This window comes from Rhinoderma darwinii, chromosome 13, assembly GCF_050947455.1.
Source record: "Rhinoderma darwinii isolate aRhiDar2 chromosome 13, aRhiDar2.hap1, whole genome shotgun sequence".
Lineage (NCBI taxonomy): Eukaryota > Metazoa > Chordata > Amphibia > Anura > Rhinodermatidae > Rhinoderma > Rhinoderma darwinii.
In genome coordinates, this window is record NC_134699.1 from 12,440,027 (window position 1) to 12,467,455 (window position 27,429).

General features: G+C 42.4%; 1 protein-coding gene across 1 annotated transcript in view; it reads right to left on the reverse strand.

Moving 5' to 3' along the window:
* The window catches only part of EDN3 (endothelin 3), a 66,567-nt gene extending 49,807 nt beyond the window's left edge, over positions 1-16,760 (reverse strand). The window contains exons 1-2 of the mRNA XM_075846718.1: positions 16,495-16,760; positions 13,903-14,227 (exon numbers count right to left, since the gene is read on the reverse strand). Of these exons, the coding sequence (XP_075702833.1) occupies positions 13,903-14,227; positions 16,495-16,546 (377 nt within the window). The 5' untranslated portion in view covers positions 16,547-16,760. The remainder of the gene's footprint in view (positions 1-13,902; positions 14,228-16,494) is intronic.
* Between the last annotated feature and the right edge of the window lie 10,669 nt (positions 16,761-27,429).

Here is a 27,429-nt window from a genome sequence, read left to right on the forward strand (position 1 = left end):
ACTTAGATCATATTTACGGCCAGATTTTGTCACGTCAGACACTTCAAAAGCATTGCATGAAGACCGCATGATACAAAAGTGTCGCGCAGGCCTATAGGATGAAAAGTTATTTAACTTTCCGATATACTTTGTGTTTCAGTCACTTACTATTTTCAAAGATCTCTGCTTGTGTTAAAGAACAGGAAAAAAAAAAATCTGTTTACCTTGATTGGCTGAAAACCTGAGATCACCGAGTCCTGCTCACGCAGCTGAGTGTTTGTTAGAGCTCCTTCACACTTGCATATGAAAATGCGCATCCGTATTTGATCCGTAATATGGATTGTTTTTCTTACAATTTGTTCCATTTTCATATTGTATCCATTTTTGTTTCGTATTTTCTTACGAGTTGTCCGTTTCTCAACCATGTTTGCTTAGGATTAAACTATTTTCTTGGCGTTTTTATAATGTTGCAAAAATAAGAATGTTAAAAAAAACAAAAAACAAATACGAATATGTGAACTATGCAGAAACTGAACATGTATTTATTTTTATTTTTTTAATTAACCCATCGACTTCTATGGGCTAAAAATGGCACCAATACAGATTTGTTGAAACATGCGGCGTGAAAAGAAAAAAAAACAAAAAACACGCCCATATAAAACAATGGAAATGTGTGGAAAACCAATTAAATGCGTTGCCACCGATTTTTCAAAAAAAAAAAAAAACAACCCCCAAAAAAAACAGAAGACGGATATGATATATGGAAGTGTGAATGCCCTAGAAGTGCATCGTTTACACCATCTGCTATTAGAGTATGTTCACACACCGCGTATCCGCCCTGGACACCGCAGGGAATCTCGAATGAAAAACCTCACCAAATTGCGGTGCAGTTTTTCGTCCGGAATGTCCACTGCGGAAATCCTGCAATGAAAATAAAATAATAAACTTACCATGGCGACGCGTCCCTCCGACGTCCTGATATTCTGCAGCCCTGGGATGACGCTTCATCCGATAAGACCGCTGCAGCCTGTGATTGGCTGCAGTGGTCACATGGGATGAAACATCCTCCCAGCCGGCCGGCCCGGACAAAGAAGCAGAATTCTGGGTAAGTATATGATTTTTTTGGCAGCATCTCAGCTTTCTGCTATTTGTTGTGGATTTTACCTCCCATTGAATTCAATAGGGAAAACCCACAAAAAACAAAACACGTGATTCGCTTCTTGTCGGGGACCCTTATAATAAAAAGATGGTCGATAGCAGACAAACCCTTTAACCTTAAGGGGGTTATCAAGAATTACAAAAACATGGCTGCTTTCTTCCAAAAACAGCACTATCATGCCCACAGGTTGTGTGTGGTATTGCAGCTCACCCTCATTCGCTTTAATGGAGCCTAGCTGCAATACCACACACAGCCTGTAGACAGGTGTTGCATTGTTTCTAGAAGAAAGTAGCCATGTTTTTCCAATCCTGTACAACCCCTTTAAGAAGCTTAATTCGGAGACGTCTGCAGTTGTATTTTGGGCATATTCCAAAACTTATCCTAATGATTTCTCATGGACAAGCCAGAGTAAGCAATATTACAAGCACGACTAGCCGGCGTTGTTGTGCAGGCTGGCACCGTGCCATACTTGACATTGTGAGAACTGGATGTCCCAGACTTGGCCCCAGTTCTTACGTGACAAGATCCCCCAGAGGAAACAGAACACACAGTGAAATGGTTAGATAAGGAGCAGAGAAAGTCCCGATGTGCAGTACACCTGGCAGACCAATCCGGCTAAAAGGGAGATTATATAAATGGGCGCGCATACACACGGCCAATTTTATACAGTCATTGCAGAATCCATAGTAAACATTAACATCATTGCTCACCCACCACCCCCCCTGCATTTGGCACTGCAAATCAAATAAAAATAATGTGTTTACAGAGCCTTTATAGTGGCACACGAAATGCCTACAACTATTGTGCCTCTGTTTGGCACGGTACTCTCCTCTAGAAGCAACGCTTCATGTAAGGGTGAACATTCAGCCCACGCAACTGCTATGGGGCCCCATCTCTTCTATGTATTTGGAATGTCACAACACCAGAATTTGGATTTCGATACCGATACTTTGTGTAGTATTGCGATTTCGATACCAAAACGATACTTTGCCAACAGTAATAAAAAAAACGAAGGATTTGTCCGTTTTCTGATGTGAGGCGCGTGGTGTGATGATGAATTTAACCTCCATGTGCCTCACATTAATAGTAATTAACCCCATCATGTTTGTCAGTCATAATGGATTAATGTGTAATGTACATGATGGGGTTAATTACTATTAATGTGAGGCACATGGAGGTTAAATTCATCACACCTCGTGCCTTACATTAATAAGTTAAACGTTCTTTTTTTTTTACAGCGTACACATCATAAATGACGCAAAAAAGTATTGTGCGGGTTATTACGGCCGCGCCAATACCGAATATGTGTAGATTTTATGTATTGAGACTTGTTTTAATGTTTATTGGAGAAAAAAAAAAAAAAAAAAAAAAAAAGAAGACGGTGTATGTGTATTTATTCTTTTTTAATATTACTTTGTTTTTAAACTCTAATGTACTGGCATATATCCGATATATTCCAGTACATTGGCCTGTGCACAGATAGGTATGTCCTAACAACTGCTTGTGTACTAAGTATGTCCTAACAGGAAATATGGTAATACAGCCCTGGGGTCCTTCCATAGACCCTGGGCTGTCTGCCCATATATGGTATGTCTCTCAATCGCATCGCAGGAATTCCCCGTGACGCGATCCAGGGGCATCCCCCCCCTTCTCATTTTCTCCTGAATGCTGCAGTCAGCTTTGATCGCAGCATTCAGGGGAATAGTGGCGGAGATGAGGTTTCCCTGCTCTCCGCCGTTATAGCGCGGGAGGGCAGTTGTGTAATACAGCCAGTGCCCCGCTCCTGACATTTAGCCCTGTTCACACTGAGTTTTTTTTACGCGGAAACCGCGCCGCAAAACTCCTCCAAAACCGCCCGAAAATGCCACCCATTGATTTCAATGGGAGTTGGACGAGTTTTTTTACCGCGAGTAAAAAAAAAGCGTCACGGTAAAAAGAAGCGTCATGACCCATCTTGAGGCGGTTTCCGCCTCCAAAACCCCATTTCAAATCAGTCAGAAAGAAGAAAAAACCGACGAGTGTTTTGATGAGTTTTTGTCAAACCACTGTGCAAAAACCGTCTGGAGCAGTTTTTGCAGGAGGAATTTTCCTCCTGCAAAAAACTCCGTCTGAACACATATGTGTGCGGGGTCAGCATGAGGTGATGCGGCCGGCGCAACAGTAATGAGCGGCGGTTCAGGCACTGAAGACAGATCAGGGTGTTTTGCAGCGCCCCCGCCATGTTCGGTCTTCAGTGCCGCCGCTCATTAGTGCAGCGCTGGCCGCATCGCATCATCCTGACAGCGGCACTTGTCAGGACTCAGGAGCGGGGCAATGGCTGTATTACACATCCGCAGCCCCGCTCTCATACTTTCATGTATTACTATACTTAGCTGTGCGGTCGCACAGTTTAGTATCGAAGTACACGAAACAACGGTATCGAGCCGTTTAGGGATGCACAGTATCGAAGTTTTGATGCATCGTGCATCCCTACTATGTATGCCAATGTCTTTGGGGAGAAGAATACCTTGATAGCAGGGCACGCCATAGAAAATTCCACGTATGAAATTGGAGGTACAGTATGGGAACAGATTTCTGTGAGCGTAATATAGAAGATCCATACAATACGGCTATGTGATATGGGCATGAGCCTTTCAAAGACAACTGGAAAAAAAAAATAACGTGATTCACTCCGCAGTTTGGCAGGAAATCTATAGACCTAACAGCCTCAAAATACAACAGCGTGAACGCAGCCTCAAAATACAACAGCGTGAACACAGCCTCAAAAAAATACAACAGCGTGAACACAGCTTCAAAAAATACAACAGCGTGAACACAGCCTCAAAAAAATACAACAGCGTGAACACAGCTTCAAAAAATACAACAGCGTGAACACAGCCTCAAAATACAACAGCGTGAAAACAGCCCAAACACTGAACACAGCCTGTAAATACAAACATCTAAATGTTCCCTTAGGACAGGGGAGCACAAAACCCAGGAGCAAGGTAACTTTGTTATGCCTAGTGCCGGCGATGAGGGGTCGGAGCATGACACAGGAATTCTCTATTTAGTGTTCTTTGACCTGCTGTGTCATGCTCTGCCCCCTCAGGACCGGCACTAAACAAAACAGTGTATCGGGAGTGTTCCTTTAACTTTTCTTGACGACACACAGAACATGACCAGTGGGATGTTCGAGGAACGCTATGTACTTAAGTGTCAGAATATGTGCTATACAGGAAAAGACGTCAAGAAGGCATCACAATGTAGGGAAGCAATTTTAACATCCGATAAGATTTCAGGTAGGCCATTGGTTAACACCTGAATAACTCATGGTTTCCAGTCAGTGTAGAACTTCCCAAACAAGGGTTAAGACGAGGATTTCTTTAGCATTAGACTAAATTATTTTAAAGATCACTGGCCAACGCTTGTATGTTTTGTGCTTCCCAGGTCTGAACATGTAATATTAGACTGAATAACTCATATAATAATTCATCATGAATTAACAAGTTTCCAAGGAGCCCGAGAGGTTCTTACTTTAGGTCTTAAAATATGGGGTGAGCACTATTAATAAATGACTGGCAGTAATATCCACCATTTATGACCAACATCCTACTTCATATTCCCTTCTGCGTTGTATTGTGGCAGGGATAATTAATATAGCATGCGCACAAGGTGGAGATTTTCCGGTACGTCATACCATATGGGAATACAGACATACTTGAGTCTCTGAAAGATTAAAATAAGATGTTGAAGGACAAGACAAAAGGAATATACCAGAGAAGCCTGGAACAGTAAAGATATTGTCACGTTACTGGACTCATCCAAACTGAACATAAATCGACCTACGTTGCATTTTTTTAATCTGCAGTACGTCAATTTATTCTTCGGAATCGCTGGCTTTCTGTTGCGATTTTTCACCATTGAATTCAATGGGGAGGTAAAATCCGCAATAAATTTTTGTGGCGAAAAATGCTGCGATTCCACCACAAAATAAAATCACAACTCAGGAAAATAAAAAAAAATAAAAAAAAGCTTATACTTACCTAGAGCTCTATGCTTCTCCACCCAAGCTGGCCTACGGGAATGATCTCCCATTCCAAGTGACTGCTGCAGCCGATCACAGGCTGCATCGGTCACATGGACTACAGAGTCATCCCAGGAGGCCAGGCTGCAGGACATCAGAGGGACACGTCGACATGACTACGGGTAAGTATAAGCGTTTTTTTTGTTTTTTCTGTGCGGTTTTTCGCCTAGAGTTTCTTGTAGGGTCCAGGACGGATACGCGGTGTACTTTTACGCAGCGTATCCGTCCTGTGTGAACATGGCCTTATAGTCAGTCTACTGAAGATCAGATGAAGCATGTAGGGCAACATGAACCTAATGTTGGCTCAAAGACATCATCAAGCTCTTCCCATCAAATACCTCATTATTCCTCAGCTTCTCGTAAACATTATATAAACCTATTAAAAAGCTTAGGTCTATAACCATCCTAGAGATGCTCTGATATGCAGCTTATATCCTTCAAGGCTCAGACCATGGCATCAGTTGCCATACGTTGAAGCCAATTGCTTAATTATAGTCCATGTTTCCCATGCCCCATCTTGGGTTCTTAGCTTTTCTTTGGCATGGGGTGCTGATACGTGACACCCATGGTGTCTAGAGCAGGATGAGAAATCAATATCAACAGCGCCTGAGAGCTAACAGCATCAATCGTTACCATACTCCACTGACAAAGCACAACCAAGTGCTACTCCGACAGTTACCCCAAAATATAAATCAGCCTAATTCATTGAGCCAAGTTAACCCATAATTGATATAAACCACAACTACTTCACCGAGATTTAAGATGACGACACCATAAAAAAAAAAAAAAATGCTGCATGTGTCCGAAAATTGCATTAGTGAAAACAGAATAAATTGGCTAAAACGGGGTAACAAGTAAAGAAAATGAAATAAAGACGACCATACTATTGAGTTATGTCCATACATAAGACGGTATAGGGAACAGAGCTAGACATATGATACTCCTTAGGAAACAAAAGGCTTCCCCACCTGCATCACTTTGATCCAGTATCACGGGAAAAGTCTCAAGGTTCATGAAAGGTGACCAAGACGAATGCTCATTCAAAGCCAAGTACAGTCTTATCAGGTTACTTGGCCAAAATTGTTAGTATAATGGTGGGGGGGGGGGGGGTTGTCAGACTTATTCTATTCATCAATGTTTACACAGATCCCAACATTTGAATAATCTGTGGTGAGGATTACTGGGAGCAATGTTTAATAAAAACCATCTAATAAAATATGGAGAGCGCCCAGAAATTATTTACAGCAGTAATGTCCTGGAGCTGGACGCAGCAAATTACGTATTACCTTCTATATAATAGTGGAAACCGTCCCTGGCTCATAGTCATAGCGCTTGTGGTCCATTCACACCCTCAAAAATGCTTTTACCATTAGATCCATCCCCTCCCCCAATGTTTATAGAACTACTCCAGGATTTAGATTTTTTTTACATTGCTATATTCCATAATATTTTACACACACATATATATATATATATATATACACACACATATATATATATATATATATATATATACACACACATATATATATATATATATATACACACACACACACACACACACACACACACACACACACACACATTTACTTCACATTCTACAAATACAATACCAAAAGGATCTGTATTGCATTCTAGTATTATACAGACTCTACAATGGCATACATGCGCATCCTCTACCTATGGTCTACCACTCGCATAGCCTCCCATACCTCCCCCTGTATTGTAACCATGGATTCCCTCCATATGGCATGCACACGATCCACTGACAAACTCCTCTCCTTGGGGTACCCCCGCATCTCCCTACAGTGTACCTTTGCGGTTGTGTATTCTTGCATCTCCTACCCTATGGCATACCCTCTCAGCCACTTTCCTATGGCATGCCATTGCTATTGTGTACCCTCACATCCCCTCCCTATGGCGTACATTTGCATCCCCTTTTCTATGGCGCACCCTATACAATTCATCTCACACAAAAAAAGTGCTTACAAGGATCCAGTATACTTACACATGCTATAATAATACAGTGCGCTGCTATGCAAATACCACATTACAGTACCGTCTCTACAGGAGACCAGGATTACGAGCGGATGGGATTATATCAGAGCTGACAATGTTATGTTACACCAGCTCCTGTGCACATCCCAACACGACTACACCGGGCCAGATCTCTACTGGGTTTAACTCAAGCCAGATGTCGGAGGCTCTACATCTTGTCGTAACCTTTGCCAATCCTTTCTCTACACAGAGACTACCAGGGGTTCTTAAAATTATGCCTGGACCCCAGGATTAGTGCCACATCAGGTGATCAGTCTAGTAGACCTCAAACAACGCAACATCCACATCCCAGGCAAAGGACGTCGTCCCCATCCCCCCCCCAAAAAAAAAAAAATGGAGATCAAACTATTCAGCTTTGTAGAAGAGGCCTGGCACAAGTGTGATGGATAAAAAGCTCCCCTTTGTAGTTCATTAAAATAGCTCTAAACAGGATATAAAGTATCTTCAAAAAGACACGTGTCAGCTATAGATATACAAAAGAGGAGAGAAAGAACTAACAATAGGCCAATTAAAGTGTACTAATAGAGATAGAGATAGAGATATATATATATATATATATATCTCACACACGTGTGTATATATATATATATATTATATATCACACACACACACACAAACAAACGGTGCAGCTTGAAACTCTTGGGTCCCCACAAAAGCCTGCACCAGCCCCCCAACCATCATGTGGCATATATTTTACTGCTGCCCTCAGATTACAATGTATGTCCCAGCAGTCAGAGAAGAGTAAGGTCCTGTTCGCATGGCATGTATTTGACGCGTTTTTCTTCACCAAATAACGCATCAAGAACGCTTGGTTTAAGCTTCCCATTGACATCAATGGTGCATACACCGCATTATTTTTTTCACACGTATTTCGAAAAAGCATGTTGTAAAAAGAGAAGCGTCAGGTCAATTCTTTGGCACTAAAAACATGCCTAATTCCCATAGTCAATGAGAGTTCTGATTACACGGCAAAAAAACCTACACCGAAACGCGCACAAAACTAGAGGACAACATGTTAAAAAAAAAAAATGCCTTAAGTTCGATAAATGTAGTTTGGGGGTTTGTGAGACAGATAGACAGACTGAGACACAGACAGTGAGACACAGACAGACAGACTGTGAGACACAGACAGACAGACTGTGAGACACAGACAGACAGACTGTGAGACAGAGACAGACAGACTGTGAGACAGAGACAGACAGACTGTGAGAGACAGACAGACTGTGAGAGACAGACAGACTGTGAGAGACAGACAGACTGTGAGAGACAGACAGACTGTGAGAGACAGACAGACTGTGAGAGACAGACAGACTGTGAGAGACAGACAGACTGTGAGAGACAGACAGACTGTGAGAGACAGACAGACTGTGAGAGACAGACAGACTGTGAGAGACAGACAGACTGTGAGAGACAGACAGACTGTGAGAGACAGACAGACTGTGAGAGACAGACAGACTGTGAGAGACAGACAGACTGTGAGAGACAGACACACACACCAAATCAAAAAATTTTATAGACAGTCGCGCGGCTCTACAACATTCGGATCGGCGGAGGTCTTACACGTGGGCCACCCTGGTCTCAAAAATGAAGGAACAGAAAGGGGTCAGCACTCACTGTGCAGGGAGCAGCAACATAGCCCCATTCAAGGAATGGAAATGCTCTTTTTGAGGATTGGTGGGGGTCCTGGCAGTCAGACCCCCACCAATGATAGCATATCCTCACAATATCTATATATCATCACTTTCTATAGTGGCGGGACCCTTTAATTCTATAATTAAAAAAATCCTGGAACTTTGTAACTACTTGTGTTTTACCATCTCACCATTTTCAAGGTTCCAACCTATACTTTTCATAGTTGAGGGTTTGCTACAATTATATCCAGTTTAGACAATCCCCTGTGAGTTAAACACATCAGCCAAACAAATCTCTTTGCTGTCCTGATTGCTACATTGTAACAGTGCATGTAAAATGTATCAGCATGGGGTCCAGACAGTTTAGCACACAGAGGGTGATCTAACACTTAATATAAATTGAAACAAACCCTCAGCAGTGAGAAGTATTTGATCTATACAGGTTTTTTAGCCTCTGGATATCTCATTAAGACAACCTCACTCTACGAGTCAGATAGTAGAGCTACTCTCCATGGCTCCCGTTCTGGTGCAATTACAGGACGGCCATTCATCTGATTAGCTACCATGCAATACTACAATTTCCCCACAGTGGCCGTTGCAGAATAAATGCATGGCCGGCCACGGCTTCCCTTGGCAAAAATAAAACAGTTTTAAAATATTCCTATTCACTGACTGCAAGCAGAGGTCTTTCAATTGGTGACAAATGAAAACAAAGCCAAAGAAAGTGGCAGTTTTTTTTGTTTACATAAATTCACCTTCAAGGCCCCCTGAACACGGCCGTAGCCGCAATCGCAGTCCATGATTGGCTGCGGACATCCGTGCCCATAGTCACCCACATTTGCGGGCCGTGCCCCCATTGTAAAGTATAGGAGCACGGTCCGTAAATTAAGAAAAATAGGACATGCCCTATTTTTGGGCGGATCCTTTCTAAGGCCCAGACACTTACTGGTAAATATACGGTAAGGTGTCCGTTGGTCATAGAAATGAGCGGATCCATATTTGCAGTTGTGTGTATGGGGCCCTAACAAAGTATTTCCTCGGGTGCGGCTCAAAGAGGAAGATGTACTAAATCTTTACAAGTTCCGGACCCCTGGCAGATATATTTAAGCTGTTCAGATGATCATGGCCCCAGCAGAGTTGCCATATTGTTTACAGGTGGAGCAGTTAAGGGTGCTGCGGTAATACGCAACCATAATGGAGCCGGTGCCGCACTTTAAAGTGGACAATGATGAATGAATGCAGCCAACAGGTTAACCAACACCAGACTATGTGCCCGAGGGGAGGGTGAACCCTGTAAACTAATACAGCTGGAAACGGCAGAAAATGTCAATTCTTTGGACTATGGGTGCTTAGTTTTTCATAAATGCACCATTAAAAAAAGTAATAGATGCAAATATTTCCATACACACAGTCCTGTTAATGCATCTCACTGTTCATATACCGTCCCTATTTGCATGGGTATAACATGGGAGCGCAGGTAGTGCTCGCAATAAATAATGGAAGGAGTGAAGAATTCAATGCAGACCATTTCACTGTCTCTGGGCTGCTGGAGATAGCCATGGTGAAGAGGGGCCCTATTCCATGTTTTGCTATGGGGCCCCATGAAGACTTGTTATACCCTTGACTATTCACCATATTACCAAATACAAGTGGATATAGAATTGTAAAATCATTATATTTATGGTCAGGGGGGCCTAACATATTACCACAAGTCTTCATAGCAAAACCCGGAATGGAGCCCTATCCTGCTAAGGGCATCATCAGAAGTAAAAGGAGTTCATCTAATGAATAAGTTATGATTATTAGGGGGGTTTTTTGTCATTCAATTTCTTCTTCCACCCCTCTGAGGCTGCTTTAAGAACATGTTCACACACGGTATATATACGTTGCAGGAATTTCCAAGACTGTCCCATACAGATGTAGCCATCTTTATCTTGACTTTTAGACGCATTAAATACAGTGTCAAGAAACTTTAACTTTACTTATTCAATGGCCTTTGTTGTGGGATTTCACGCTCCGGCAAGTTATCAAAGTCAACATAAACTTGACTACATCTGTATGCAGAAAGAAAACCCAATCACTTGCATGTGATCATACCTAAACAGTGAAAGTGGGCCCCTCAGCTGCTGAGCCTACAACCCTGGTAGCTATGCCCATGCCTGTGGCCGCTATTACATGGTGCTGGACTGTGATATACACCAAGCGGTGATGACTGACAAATAAATACGTCTACAAGCATGGTGGAATATATTGTGCCTCCTTCTGTAAATTATTAGTCAAGAAATGAAGTGGACAAATAAGATCTAACATTGCAATGCAAGTGTTGTTTACATATAGGTCAATGAAAAACTTGTGACTGCATCATTCAATAGCTGTAGCATTGTACATCACTAGCACCTGTGGTCACATGACCCTGCTATGCCATGTGCCTATAAGAGAATTCTAACTTAATGGGAATTTTATGGTCTAGGCAAAAAAAAACAAAAAAAAAAAAACAACCTATGGTTATTGGATACAGATAAGTACAGAACACAACTACTTAACATTTTCCAGTTCGATGCCTGTATATAGAGGTTACATGATGTATAAAAAAAAAAATTAAAAGGCTTCCAAGAAGAACAAATATCATAACAATCCCAATTTTTTAATCCTGAAAAAGAATATTTGCCCATTCGCTTTTACCATAACGAAGCCAAGAAATATTTTATTTACCATTTTTATCCGGACCACAGCTATAACTAAAATTAATCTCTAAGGCCTTATTCACACAAACGTGTTAAATGTCCGTGTAACGGCCGTTGAAACAACGGCCGTCACACGGACCTATATAATTCAATGTGGTCCTTCACACGGCTGTTGTTTCAACGAACCATGTAAAGGGTCCGTGAGAAAATAGGACATGTCCTATTTTTTCACGCATCCCTCAATAGAATCTAGTCTATGGTGGATGGGTGATATCGCGTCCCGCAGAGAATGGATGCACCTCGGATGTGAAAAACTACAGTTTTTCACGTCGAGATGCGCAACGCCCGTGTGAATCTAGCCGAAGGCAAATATAATGATAAGTAAAGTCCACATAATATACGAGACAAGCAAAAAAGAGGATTACAAAACAGCAATATACTCAAAAATCTCATTTAGGATTTCACATTTTCCCCCATTTGGTCAAGCAAATTGTAAGAAAGTGATGATCAATTATAGATCCTCTTTTTTTTTATACTAGTAATGTCACATTGCCCAAATGTCATCAAATATAAAACCCCTGACTAGGGTCATAAGATTCACATCAGTTGGATACGACTCCTGGGCCCCTGACACTTCTCAGGAAAAAAAAATAATAAAAAAAATAAATAAAAAATCAGCGTGGTGCAGCATGGACCCACATCCAAAAACGTCAAGCACTAACAGGCCCTGACTTGAGGGGCTTCCATAATTTCTCCCCGAAAGCTAACGCACATCATAAAAAGCAAGGTGGGGGGTTCAAACTCGGATTTCCACCATTCCAGAGAATGCTAGGCCCCAAAATCCCATACTCAGCCCAAGAGCACAGAATGGGCAAGTGCTTACCTTCTCCATAGGGAACGACCTTTAGAAAACAGCCAAAGGAGTATGCTTAGGTCCCAAAAGGTCAGAGCGCCACCTGAATTGTCTGTTTGACGAGCCATAAAAGTAATGTTATGAGGCAACCCCTTTAATGCGTGGTCATTTCTCCAGGCTGGGACCCTCTGATCCTCTATATCAATAGGTGTGGGGGGGGGGCCTAACTGCTTGACCTCTACAAAATGTGACCCGTAGGCATCATTTACACGAGCGTAATATACGCGCGTTCGACGCGCGTGCTTTTCACGCGTGTCGTACGCACCTATATTAGTCTATGGGGCAGTGCAGACAGTGCGTGAATTTTGCGCAGCGTGAGTGCGTTGCGTAAAACTCACGACATGTCCTATCTTTGTGCGCTGTTCGCGCATCACGCACCCATTGAAGTCAATGGGTGAGTGAAAACCACGCATGCCGCACGGAAGCACTTCCGTGCGAACTGCGTGATTCACGCAACAGCTGTCAAACTCTGAATGTAAACAGAAAAGCACCACGTGCTTTTCTGTTTACAAACATAGAAACGAGTGTCATAATGAAAGCGGCTGCGCGAAAATCACGCAGCCGCTCATCATACACTGATGACACACGGAGCTGCTAAGTGCCTTTTGCGCACGCAAAACGCCATGTTTTTTGCATGCGCAAAACGCACACGCTCGTGTAAATCAGGCCTTAATATGGGATATAAAAATCTATCATGGAAAAACAGCTTTGACAACATAAAAACATTAGAAAAAAATTTAGGACATTTTTTTGGCCCAATCACTAACTTTTTTAAAGCATATGGAATAGAGGACCTTGTTATTGGATGGAATGGGCTCCTGCCACTACATAGCCAAGTAATATATAACCCCATAATTGTTGCTGTAAATTACCAGAATGGTAGGGAACATTTTTAGGCTTAAAATAATTACTACTGACTGTCAGTAGATCCAATTAGAAAAGGAGGATAAAATAAAAATAGAAAATAAAGCATCATGGAATATTTTGGCGTTACTGCCAGGCATAGTCTCATTATAATTAGCCGTCAAACAATATAAGTAGTATTTCTCCAAAACGTCCCATCTTCAGGCTTCGCAGTGGTGACGCCACAATGTCTATGATTGTCTTAATTGATGAGACATAAGATAAAGACAAACTTATAAACTCACGTTCCAAGAACAGAGAAGATTATATTGAATACACAACCCAAGGCCTAGGTAGAAGACTCTACATAGAGGATATCCGACCCAAGGCATTAGCTATCAGACCCTAGGCAGAAGTTCCACACTCAAGGCAGAGCCGTGCAAGGAATAGTGACATAACTCACATGAAGAACCAACGTAGGCTCCTGATCCAGAAAGGATCGCTTATATCCGAGGCTACAGCCCACCCAGTCATACAGAAGATGATGAGGCAAGACTAGTACCTTTACTTACTCAGGCGTATTGATCCATATGATGTCTAGATGACAGTAGTAGACACACTCCTTGTCTCTGTACGTGTAACATGTACAGCGTCGCTCCCTCCTATGGGCTCCCCCAGAATCTGGCTCCAGGTGAAAACTGGGGCTCATCTGCTCATATCCAGGAATTGGAGTTCCTTGAGGTCCAGGTGAAGCTGACCCAGGGGGACGGGTCACTCCTGATTGAAGAAAGATAGTCGCTGACTCCTTCTCTCCCCTGCCAGCTTTTCTTCCTCCCTCCTTAACTTGGAGGTTGCCCTTTCCCCCTGGGAGCTGGGACAGAAGAGCCAGAACAAACCCTAAAAGTATAATAAAGTCAAGTAAGTTGGAGTATATTCTATGGTCACACAATATTAAAAAGGCATGTCTACAATTGTAACCATTTTTCTTAATTGCTCCAGTGCATTTACAACGGAAATAAAATGTAACTATTTTAGATGCATTGTGACAACTAAAAGTGGGTTGCAAGTGTGGACATATACTTTAAATGGTGCTGCATTAGGTATATAGTATATTATGCAATACTGTGTACAAAAAGTTGTATATTGTATAAATCTGTTTAATAAAAGTCATTCCATCAGTTAAGAAGAATATCTGATGTGCTTATTAAAATGTTTATCCTTTATTGACATAGCACCAACCTAGTCCATGGCATGCACATTCAAGGGTTAAATGTTGGAGAGGATGGATTTATATGCAGAAGAGGGGGTAACGCAGGTCTAGGGTACCGTCCTGCCAGCAATGCATGGAATACTTGTGGCTATACAGGGTAAATGGCCGTCAGTACAGCCTGTCACTACACAAGACTGCACATCTTTATTAACATCAGATCAGAGGGGGATCTACACATGGTTTGTACCCCTTAAACTATGGAGGGGGGGGGGGGTCGGTGAAGGTGGGACCCTCACTGTATAGTAAGCGGATCTGGGTATTACTCCTCCTTGGTGCGGCATTTCTATCACCAAATATTACGGTAGTGCCACAGTACAAAACCACATGGCCCCACGCACGACCGTAGTTTTCATCCGTAATTACGGATTAAAATTACGGACCCATTAATTTCTATTGGACACCTTTCCGTATGTTTACGGGATGTGCCTCCGGGCCGTAGAAATGATCCACAAAAGAAAGAACATTTCGTATCCTCGTCCGCAATTGCGGCCGGCTATTACGATCGTGTACATGAGGCCTAACACACACGTTCGTTGCAATTGGCCATATGATTTTGAATAAAGAGTCCCCAATTTATTTAATATTATAGTTTTTCCTTACAAAATACATTTTTTTTAAAACATTTAGAATTGTTTTTACCAGTTGACTTTATTTAAAAAAGCAAAACAAATTATATGTATCGCTCTTATTTTTAAAGAAAAACTGTTGATTCAGTGACCAGTATGCTTGAGACCCTTTTAAGGCTCAGCTCACACAGCGTTTATTTGGCACTAATCTGGACACAGAAACCACGTCAGAATCAGCATTAAAAAAAAAATAATAATCTCCCTCTATTGATTTTAATGGGTGGTAGGTGTTTTCTTTCTTGGGCGGATTTTGAACACACAAAAAAATAAATAAATAAAAAAATAAAACACACCATGCCTTATTTTAGAGTGGTTTCCGCCTCCAAACCTCCATTGAAGTCAATAGGAGGCAGAAAAAAAAAAATAAAAAAAATCCACTTCGTCCGTTTGGAGCAGTTTTTTTGCATTTGCAAAAACCGTTTGCATTTCAAAACCTCGCCTAAAAATCCTGAAGGAATTTTGAAGCAGATTTTTTCTGCTTGCCAAAAAAACTGTGAACATGCCCTAACAGTAAACATGTGACTCAGATTGCAGTACGATACCGCACCGAATGTATTCCTATGGAGTTGCATGTAATCACACGTGTACAGGTCTTCATGCGACTTTTGCAAACATCCAAATTTCCAATCCAATTTTTCCCCATAGGGTTCTATTAAAATATCCTATGATCGCAATGTTATCTGAGACCCGTCCACCCCTGCAGAAAATGTATGTAAAATTGCACACGGATCTTAAGAAAGATCGGATACAAGATATCATTGCAAGACATAAGTCTTACGCCAAAGACATAACACCTTTCAATACCTCCAAAAACCTCAGCCCTCCCTTTTCCTCATATACAAACTATCCGCACTAAAGCAGACCCCCACCCCTTTAATTCTTGATATCTCCAGACCTCAATCCTACAACCATTCATTTAAAATCAGGTGAACCCAATAATGACCAAATCCTCTGCACATTTGGGTTACATGGACATTTCCCTCACCAAGTCAACTGGTAAAACACAAGCCCATACATTGAATACACAACAATAGTAGAGGGTTCTATGATGGCCACACTTTATATAAGGAGATACCCCAATTCATTCAACCACTTTATGGTGCTAGTCACGTTTCTTATTTAGTCTCAAACACATGAATCTGAAAAATATAGACACCTTCCACCAACTAGTGGGACTTGTAATTCCATTACAGTTGGGAGTAGTATTTGCCCCCCCCCCCCCCCAGTATAATGCAGCACCCCCCTCTCTGCCTTGTGAGTGCACTTACCTGTGTTAGAAGTGACCAGCAGTCCCAGTATAATCAACAGCCTCTGCTCCATGAACCCAGGTGTAAAGTATCCAGAATGTGACCCCACAATTGCTCTCCTGCTCTATATAATCCCTGCCAGGCAGCTCTGTCCTGGGGTAACCATTCCTGCCTGTGCCACTTGGAAGTGAGGGAACTGCAGGCTGCTGGATCTGAGCAAAACTGGAGAGATACCCTGCTGCTCTGTGCATAAGAAGAGATCAGAGAGGCGATATAAAGATGGTGAGCAGGCGCCTCCCACAGGACATGAGCGTCATTACCACTGCTCCAGCATCAAGCTGAACCTTCCTGATCCTTATACAAGCGTTTCTACCTCGTTCATCAGTACTCGCTGTGTATAGATCACGTGATATATATCAGAGCAGGAATTTCTATTTATTGCAACATTGTTACACTGTTTATAATTCGCATCATTGTCACACACAAACATCAATAACATTATGTAAATAAAGCTTCATCACTGTATCAAAAAAGGTTCTACAACTTTGCAATTTCTCATGAGTTCTCGCGATGTCAGTAAATGGAAAAATCCTTCTTTACATATTTCTCACAGCTGAGAGTTTGCTATATCCAGCCTACACAATCTTATGTGAGCTAAACTCATCAGCATGATGCATCACAAATATTTCTTCTGTCCTGATGGTTTGCTACAATGTATCAGTGCAGGTAAAATGTATCCGTCTGGAGTCTAAGGCTTCGTTCACATCTGCGTTGTGACATTCTGTTGTTCTGCTGCGTTAGAGGAGCAGAACAAGGGAATAATGGAATCCGTTGAACAACTGACACCGCAGACGGAACCCATTGACTTTGATGGGTTCCGTCGGGGTGTCCGTGATTTCACCAGACACAATAGCGCAGCATGCTGCGCTATTATCTCCGGTAATCCCTGCCGGATCTGCAACGGAGGCCCCTAAAAAGGCCTCCAACGCAAATGCGAACGTAGTCTAAGGGTATGTTCACACGAGGGCGTCCGTTACGGCTGAAATTACGGGGATGTTTCAGCCTGAAAACATCCCCGTAATTTCAGCCGTACCAGCATGTGCAGGCGCTTGAACGCCGCGTCAATTACGGCCGTAATTAGCGCTGCTATTCATTGGAGTCAATGAATAGCGGCTCCAATTACGGCCAAAGAAGTGACAGGTCACTTCTTTGACGCGGGCGTCTATTTACGTGCCGTCATTTGACAGCGGCGCGTAAATATACGCCTCGTGTGAACAGACAAACGTCTGCCCATTGCTTTCAATGGGCAGATGTTTGTCAGCGCTATTGAGGCGCTATTTTCGGGCGTAATTCGGGGCAAAAACGCCCGATTTACGTCCGTAAATAGGCCGTGTGAACATACCCTAAGTTGTTGTCTCTCAGAGGATTGTCTAGACTGGATATAATTGTAGCAATCCCACAGCTGTGAGAAGTATTGGATCTATACAGCTTTCAGTTTCTAAATGTGAACAAAATGATACAGCGGATGGAATTTATTAAGACTGGCACCAGTCAAACTAAATTATGTGAGAGTAAAATACGGCAAATTTATTAAGCGGTACAAGTTTCTTAATATATTTGGAGCATCTTGGACTATTCTAACACCACAGATTGAAATCTACGCCGCCGATTTGTGTGTACTTAATAAAAAATATGCTGATTCATTGGATAACCCTGCCCTTTTTTCATGCCAATTTTCAAAATCGTCGATTGGAAAAATGTGCACATTTTAGCACAAATATGGAATGCACAAAAATTTGCATTATTTTTTAAACCAATAAAGTACCGTTACCAGTCAATAAACTCCCCCAAAGTATTTTAGAAAGTACAGAACTTTTCATTATACAATGATCAAGCTTTATTTATATAATATATTTTATATATATATATATATATATATATATATATATATATATATATATATATATATACACTTTAAAGGGCTTCTCCAGAATTTTATGGGTGTCACCAAAATAACAGACCACATGTAGTGCTCTAATGTCTACAGATAGGCTCTGTCTAGAAGGCGGAATTCTAGTTTACTGTCATATAGGCTGCTTATGGACAGGATACATCCACAGCTCTCTACCCACATCGATCACCTGTGATCTGTGGGCGAACCCAGCAGCTAATTTCCCTGCAGCACCTCCACAGGAGAAATAAAGCATTGCACATATTTTATTGAAATGAATGGACTGCCCATGTCATGTACACAACTGTCAGGTTCTCCAGAGAAAGAGATACTCTTTGTAGCCACTCTCTGCTATGGCTAATAGATAAGGGTCCTGAATGCGGGAACCACACTATTAACTAAGATCTAGACTGGACAACCCCTTTAAAGGGTAACTAAACATTCAACAAACTTGTGACGTGTCAGAAGTTTTGATCGCTGGGGGTCTGAGCACTGAGACCCCAACCGATCGCTAAAACGAAGCGGCAGAAGCGTTCATGTAAGCGCTGTGCCGATTAGTTTCAGTTCGGCTTTTCTCGGAAAGCCAATGTAGTAGTGTACGGGCACATAGACTTTATATTCGGTCCGTACACCAACTGCTCGGCTTTCCAAGAAAAGCCAAACAGAAACGAATTGGCACAGCGCTCACACGAGCGCTTCTGACGCTTCGTTTTAGCGATCGGTGAGGGTCTCAGTGCTCAGACCCCCAGCGATCAAAACTTCTGACATGTCACTATGACATGTCAGAAGTTTGTTGAACGTTCAGTTACCCATTAACTACCTGCCAGCCCTTACAATGATCTATATAACTAGGGTACAATTATTCGTATCTAAATGAGATCCATAGAGAATACAGTAAGAGCAAATAGGAGAAAAAAGTAATTTTCTGACTAGTGGAATGCCAGGTTTTCCTTGTAATAAATTTCTCCCAGCCAACTGGCCCCATAAGAATCTGATGGCTTTAAAACACAAAAATATAGCTGGCTTGAGTTATGGGTCACGGACACTGAACCACCTGCGTGCACTAAATCTAGTGATCATTATATGCTAGACATGCAAATGACAAAGCAGAGACTTTAAATGGGAAAACAGTAATTTTTTGGCTTTTCACAGTGTACAAATACAACTGTCAATAGAATAGCACCACCTAGTGACCACACTGTCATGAACAGCAATGCCATACATGAGTCCCTTTAGATTTTCTTTAAGTTATTAAACATTCAGATAATTGACTGCAAAGGAAGGAACACTTTGGTCACCAGATATTTTCTTTCATGACTAACAAAATATCGACGCTGATTTCTTTTGACCCTACACAGCCGTTATTTTGCTTAAATCCCCTTTGACACCAGTGTTCTCTCCATGTCATAGGCAACCACATGGACAGCTAAAGCAGCTCTACAGCGTGAGGACCCCAACTAACAACTCCTTGTATCTTATTTCATGGATCCATGTGGGCAAGGGCATATGTACCATGGAGGCAGCCATGTTTCTTGATTTTTTACTTCGATTCAACGTTCAAGTTTCCGCCCCAATCTTTCATATATGTGTTTGTAAAGCGCAGACTTGACTTATTTACTGCTTACCTTACTATTGGGCACACATACCTATAAGGACATCTTGTGTCAGGTCACTGTCCCAGAGATCTTACAATCTTGTTTACACAGTTAACCATCTGGACTTTGATCGCTGATAACCGATAAGTGATATGATATTAAGGAAGACGTAAGATGTAAAGATTTCCAGGGAGAAGGTATAATTATACCTACAAAAACAACATATGTCAAACATTTATATCAATACAGTACATTTCCTCACTGGGAACCATGAAGTCATTGAGGGAGAATTTTTGGGGCAAAGTGTCCCTAAAAATAATTCCACAATGTTGACATCTATGAAATCGTGCTCTGTTGTAGTTATAGAGGTCTTAAAGAGGGCTTTGACTTGTCTTGATAATCTTTTTTTCGATTGAACACGATACCTGGTAGAACAATACGACTGCTGAATTTGGTCGCTGAGAGCAGATCTTGGGGACCAAAGGTGAGGATGTGTCAGTGTTACACAAATAATTTTGACCCGCTAAGTCTACGTCCCCTTATGGACTGAATTCAGAAGTCTTATGTTCTATTAAATTACTTTAAGGAGCAATCTCTAGGGGAAAGTTGACATCCAGGGGTCTTCCTAGTTTGGACAAACCTCTTTCTTCTTCAGACCACTCCAAATGGGTTGTTGGCAGGTATGCCATTTTTCCTCATTGTGTTTGTGTGTATCACAGATAGATACTTGAATATTTTCGAACCAACAGCTTTGTATTAGGGTATGTTCACACGGCCAAATTTCAGACGTATACGAGGCGTATTATGCCTCGTTTTACGTCTGAAAATACGGCTCCAATACGTCGGCAAACATCTGCCCATTCATTTGAATGGGTTTGCCGACGTACTGTGCAGACGACCTGTTATTTACGCGTCGTCGTTTGACAGCTGTCAAACGACGACGCGTAAAAATACAGCCTCGTCAAAAGAAGTGCAGGACACTTCTTTGGACGTTTTTGGAGCTGTTTTCTCATAGACTCCAATGAAAACAGCTCCAAAAACGGACGTAAAAAACGCCGCGAAAACGCCGCGAAAACGCCGCGAAAAATGCGAGTTGGTAAAAAAACGTCTGAAAAGCAGGGTCTGTTTTCCCTTGAAAACAGCTCTGGATTTTCAGACGTTTTTGTTGACTACGTGTGAACATACCCTAAGGGACTTTACTGAACCTTAGATGAACACTCCTGGCGTCAATGACTGAATCAAAGCATGGAATGTACCATTATGGCTCGGTTCATAGGAGTGCTTGAGATATACAGTCTCTCTCCTTCATAATCAGAAAGGTTTCCAGTAGAGGAAACAAGGGAAACATTCCCAAATCTTTTCATCTTCAAGGATCAACTATTCTTTTTGGTTAAAGAAAAATGGAAGAATGGATTCCACCAGCACTGGTATGACGCCTCAGGTGTATCTTCTATATTTTAGGTTCTCAACCTGTTGCATGTGTTCCTTGGGTGGTATATGGCATGTCTCTAGGGGGTGCTTACACTGTCCTCAGGATGTTCTTTTGATAGGTGGCACAGTTGATTCATCATAAACAATGGGGGTACTTTTTGACGTAGGGAGTACTTGACTGAGGAATATTGAGAAATACTGTAAATGATATGTTTCACAGGATTTTATATATATCTATATATATATATATATATATATATATATATATATATATATACATATACATAAGACTTTTCTAATTTAGGAAGATCTGTCAAAGGACCTGTAACGTTAATAGAAGGTTTATACATTTAGGATTGGAGAATATGAGAAGAACCTTGGTTAAGTTTGCATAGTAAGACCAAGTCCTTTAGTAATAGTAAGTTGTCATTTTGCCGATATTTATCGCTAATGCAATTTCATGTCTGTCAAGCAACGAATAATTGGTCCATTTCAATGAGATCAGGACCGTTCCTTCCGCAAACTCTTTATTCTTCAAGGGTCGGGTCTTGTAAAGGTTATGAAGACGTTATGTTCTACTCCAGGCCATCTTATTTCTACCACTTTATTTGTTTGACTTTATTCAAGTAGTATATTAGTTGTAATCATCTATATAGGGAGGACTATATTGACTATAAATTATCTGATATCACAAACCCAATAATCACAATGATCCTCCATGGGATTGGGGATTAGAAATTCAGTCTCAAACCAAACGTCAATTCCGGGCTGGAGATTATACTAGCAATTCCCTAGAAGACATTAGACTGTTTAAAGATGCTTAGCATGGGGGAAAGCAGAACAGTTCACATACCTTGGCCAGAATTTAGATTATAGCATGCTTTACCCGCCAGTACACCAAGCTTATGGTAACAGAATCAAGGGTTTCCCGGGAATGGAGACTTTTTTTAGGGGTTTCCCCATGGATCGAAATCACTGATTTATATCATGAAAAATGAATAATGTAGATCAAAATATTTCTGACATTGCCAGAAATTACAGATATCTGCTGCTAATATTCCCTCGTCATGTACGTAACAGCATGGTGCCTGCAGTGAGGTCTTCATTTTTCATAGCCTCCTAGAGAGTACATGTCTATGTTCATTTTTTTACTGGATGTCCAAGGTCAACAGTAAATTTTACGGCTAATTATAAGTCTTTTATCTGGATATCCTGGATATCCACTTGTAAGAAATGGATAATGTCCTCTGAAGTAAGAGCAACAGCCCAAGGGGAGATGGGTCAGAACTAGCAGTAGTCATCATGATCAGTAACAGATGGGATCCACCATTAATCACCAACTCCGCGATCAAACTGACAGGATACATTGGCTCTGTAGATATAAATTCTGTGTGTTAAAGGGGTTTTCCACTTTCCGAAAACTATTTACATAAGAAACACAGTTAATACAAACTTTCTAATATACTTACCTTTTTAAAGATCTTGATCTCTCCTGATCGCAACTTTGGCCACGTGACGCTGCCCCATCAGGACTTCCGATGACGTCCCAGCCCTTCAGTGCTCTTCTCTTCTTCACGACGAATGCCTCTTCAGGCTGGCTCACTAAACAGCGCGTCATCAATGATGCCCATTTAGTGGGTTATCCCAGACGAGGCATCATCTGGGTGCATGCGCGGTTCAAAGAATGTCTCACGCGCATGCTCAGTACAGTGGGTATGATGTGGCCTGTGATCCCGGCACAGAGCATGCTGGGATAGAACCAGTGCATGCTGGGAGCGGTCATAGAATGAAAGAAGGGATGTAAACAAAGAGTTGCATGAATACATGAGAAGTTTTAGGACGGAAAGGACTTGAAAAGGAAAAAAGGGTATATGGGGGGTTTACGTGGGGAAAATTAAGGCAGCCGCAAGTAAATTAAAAAATTTATCTAATCTCGGAAAGCCCCTCTTTATCACCGATTATTGGCCATAAGCTGCCCCGATCACTGGGCTTCATCCACGAAATGTGATGTAAAGCACAATCTTCTGATCCTAATCCACCATAAAAGATTTATGTGACCAGTAGTTTTTTTTTTTACTAGTCTTTTGTCTTCAAGCAATATCTAAAACAGAATAACTTAATCTCCACTTTATGCAACAGCAATCTGTTTTCCACAGTTGAGTATGCTACTTTATAATTGATATACAAAATGGAAATAAATCTATCACGAAGATATGAAGGTTACTAAGTTGGAAGTGTTTCGACTAGCAGGTTGTGGACCCACTGTGCTACTCCACCGGTTTGGCTTAGGGCCATCTCTAAGGACGTTATCTAAGTAGCCTCACCCAGTCTTCACCCTTTAGCCCCTGTAAAGGGATCTTTGTTTTTGTTGTGGAGAGACTACCAGGTCGCTACCTCTTGTGGTGGACCCGGTATGAGTAGCGGCTGACCGAGCGTACCAGGATACAACAGGGTTGTCCACCGAGGGTACAGGCACTGGCAGATGGTACCTTGGCAGATGGATGTGGATCAGTAGACACAGTTCGTAATAGGCATGAAGCCACAGGCTTGTCTCAGGTAGCTGGATACAGACTGGCAGGAGACATCGGGATGCAGACTGATGGTGGGTAACAGGATAAGAAGTGGTAGCAGGCAGCAGCAGACAGACTGGTAGTGGATAGCTGGACACAAGCTGGTAGCGGATAACTGGACGCAGGCTGGTAGCGGATAGCTGAACGCAGGCTGGTAGCGGATAGCTGGACGCAGGCTGGTAGCGGATAGCTGGACGCAGGCTGGTAGCGGATAGCTGGACGCAGGCTAGTAGCGGATAGCTGGACGCAGGCTGGTAGCGGATAGCTGGATGCAGGCTGGTAGCGGATAGCTGGATACAGGCTGGTAGCGGATAGCTGGACGCAGGATGGTAGCGGATAGCTGGACGCAGGCTGGTAGCGGATAGCTGGACGCAGGCTGTAGCAGTTAGCTGGATACAGGCTGGTAGCGGATAGCTGGATACAGGCTGGTAGCGGATAGCTGGACACAGGCTGGTAGCGGATAGCTGGATACAGGCTGGTAGCGGATAGCTGGATACAGGCTGGTAGCGGATAGCTGGATACAGGCTGGTAGCGGATAGCTGGATACAGGCTGGTAGCGAATAGCTGGATACAGGCTGTCACGAAGGGTTCGTGGACCCACTGGGCCGTACCGCCTTGGTGGTATGACAGCTGGCCAACAGGACGCAGGTCAGAGTCCATAGTTCGTATAGGGTACCTGTGGCAGCTTGGACAGTAGCAAAGCAGGCTAGGCAGGAACTTGGCAGCAGGTGGACGTCAGGTGTGGAGAAGCAGGTCAGGCGTAGAATACAGCACAGCACGGCTACAGCAAGCACGGCACTAGATCAGGATACAGGAACAGGGAACACTGGGAGCAGGAAACACTAGGGGGCCATTTGCAAGACAGACTAGGGATACAACAACAAAGCTCAGGCATAGAACTAGGGGGCTGGACCCCTCTTATAGTCCAGAGTACTCACGGGTCAAAGTTCAGGAGTACGGGAACCGGCATTGGTGAGTAGACGCTAGCGCTGGCTTCTCCTGAGGAGGCTGGGGCCAGCGCTTGTCGACTCGTGGCTGCGGCTGTCAGGGGAAGAACGGAGCTGACAGCCCGCAGCCACGGACATGACACAGGCTGGTAGCGGATAGCTGGATACAGGCTGGTAGCGGATAGCTGGACACAGGCTAGTAGCGGATATCTGGATACAGGCTGGTAGCGGTTAGCTGGATACAGGCTGATGGCGGATAGCTGGATACAGGCTGGTAGCAGATAGCTGGATAACTTCACTCTTCACTAACTTTAAGGGTATGTTCGCACGCAGTGGTTTCAGACGTAATTCGGGCCATTTACGCCTCGAATTACACCTGAAAATACGGCACCATTACGCCTCCAAACATCTGCCCATTGCTTGCAATGGGATTTACGGTGTTCTGTTCCCGCGAGGCGTAATTTTACGCGTCGTTGTCAAAATACGGCGCGTAAAATGACGCCGTGTAAAAAAGAAGTGCAGGTCATTTCTTGGGACGTTTTTGGAGCTGTTTTTCATTGACTCCATTGAAAAACAGCTTAAAAAACGGCTGTAAAATACGCCGCGAAAAATGCGAGTTGCTACAAAAACGTATGAAAATCAGGAGCTGTTTCCGCTTGAAAACAGCTCCGTATTTTCAGACGTTTTTTGCTAAGCGTGTGAACATACCCTTAAGGTAACTGTGCTTTTAAAAAACTTTTGACATGTCAGAAGTTTTGATTGTTGGGTGCACGAGCTTTGAGACCCTCACTGATCGCTAAAACTAAGCGGCAGAAGCGTTTGGGTGAGCGCTGCGCCGCTTTGTTTCTGATCAGCTTTCCTCAGAGCAGTTTACAGATTCATAGACTTTCTATTGAGTTCATACCCCGCTCCGAGGAAAGACGATCAGAAATGAAGCGGAGCAGCGCTCACCCAAATGCTTCTGCCACTTAGTTTTAGCGATCAGTGGGGGTCTCGAAGCTCCGACCCCCAACGATCAAAACTTCTGACATGTCACAAAGTCGTGTCGAAAGTCTTTTAAAAGTTTAGTTACACTATAAGCAGAGAACCTCCAGATCATCCGTCATCCAGGGTCAGGTTGCGTTGGGACTTTGGGGCTCTATTCTGTGTACTCCTGTGAACCATGTGTAACAGGACCAAAGAATTTGCAGATGCATATACATTCAGTAATATTTATCACATTACATATAGAGATCACACCAGCCAAATTTTACTTCATCCCCAGGCATCAGTCAATTCTGTCTTGTTGAAGCTTGTGGGGCTTATTATGAAGAGAGAGAAGACCTCATATGAACTCTAAGTTTGTAGAGTTTGTTGTACATTGATCTTCACCTTTTTGCTTGAAACAGCGCCACTCTTGTATTGCATTTAGTTGAATGGACCTGAGCTGCAATACCGGACACAGCCATGGACAAGAGTGGCGCTGTTTATGGAAAAAAAAAGTATCCTTTTTTCTAATGTCATACAACCACATGAACTCATCTCATTGTGGGATAACCTGCTGGTTATGTGTGAACTTAGCACAACCACACCAGGTGAGTACAACTCCCACTATCTTTTTGATCTCATCTCCTATCTATATGTTACGCTATGAGGCGCCGTGTGCATTTTTTCCCTATTAGACACATATGCCAAACTGACATGGTTTCATTAGCATTAGCAATTATAATGTCTGAGCAATACTCTGGGTGTGGGACCCGCTGCACCTTTGTTTAGAACGTAGTATGCCAAGCAGCTCATGTGAATATGCCATAATAGTTTACTTCTTATAAATTCTAGTACAGAGCAGCTGCATCAACTTAATCTCTATAATCCTTGTGTCTGCAGAGCATTATACTCTCCTGCAGCATCCTCTCCACATTCCGATACATTGTCAGCATCCTGCCCCCTAGTGGCAGTTATACAAACAACATTTTTTGTGCGACTGACTATTATACTCTTATAAATGACTGTTCTGCTATAAATGACTCCTATATTATTAGTTGTTTATATCAATTACATGCCTCCCCCAATGCAGGAATCTGCAAGCAAAACATAGTTTTGGATAGAGCAATGTCATGTCCATAAGGGGGCCCCGGGATTTAAAGAAAAAAAGAACTGAAACAGAAATAGATTATCCAGCCTTATGTTAATAAAGTTTGTGCAACTTTCTAATACACTTTACGTATTAAATTTAACACAATTTTCAGACAGATCTCGGCTACCTGTCAGTGAATGGAAAATCTTAAGGGGAAAAAAAAATCATCTTGATCTTTTTCTGCTCACAGTTGAGTTTTTTGTATCAGTGTAGGTAAAGTTCAATGAGCTAAACGCAACAGCAGCACATGTTTCTTTCCTGACGCCATGCTGATATTTGTTACCTGTATTGATACATTGTAACAAACTGCAGCTGTATAAAAATGGTGAGCGATTGAAACGTAACA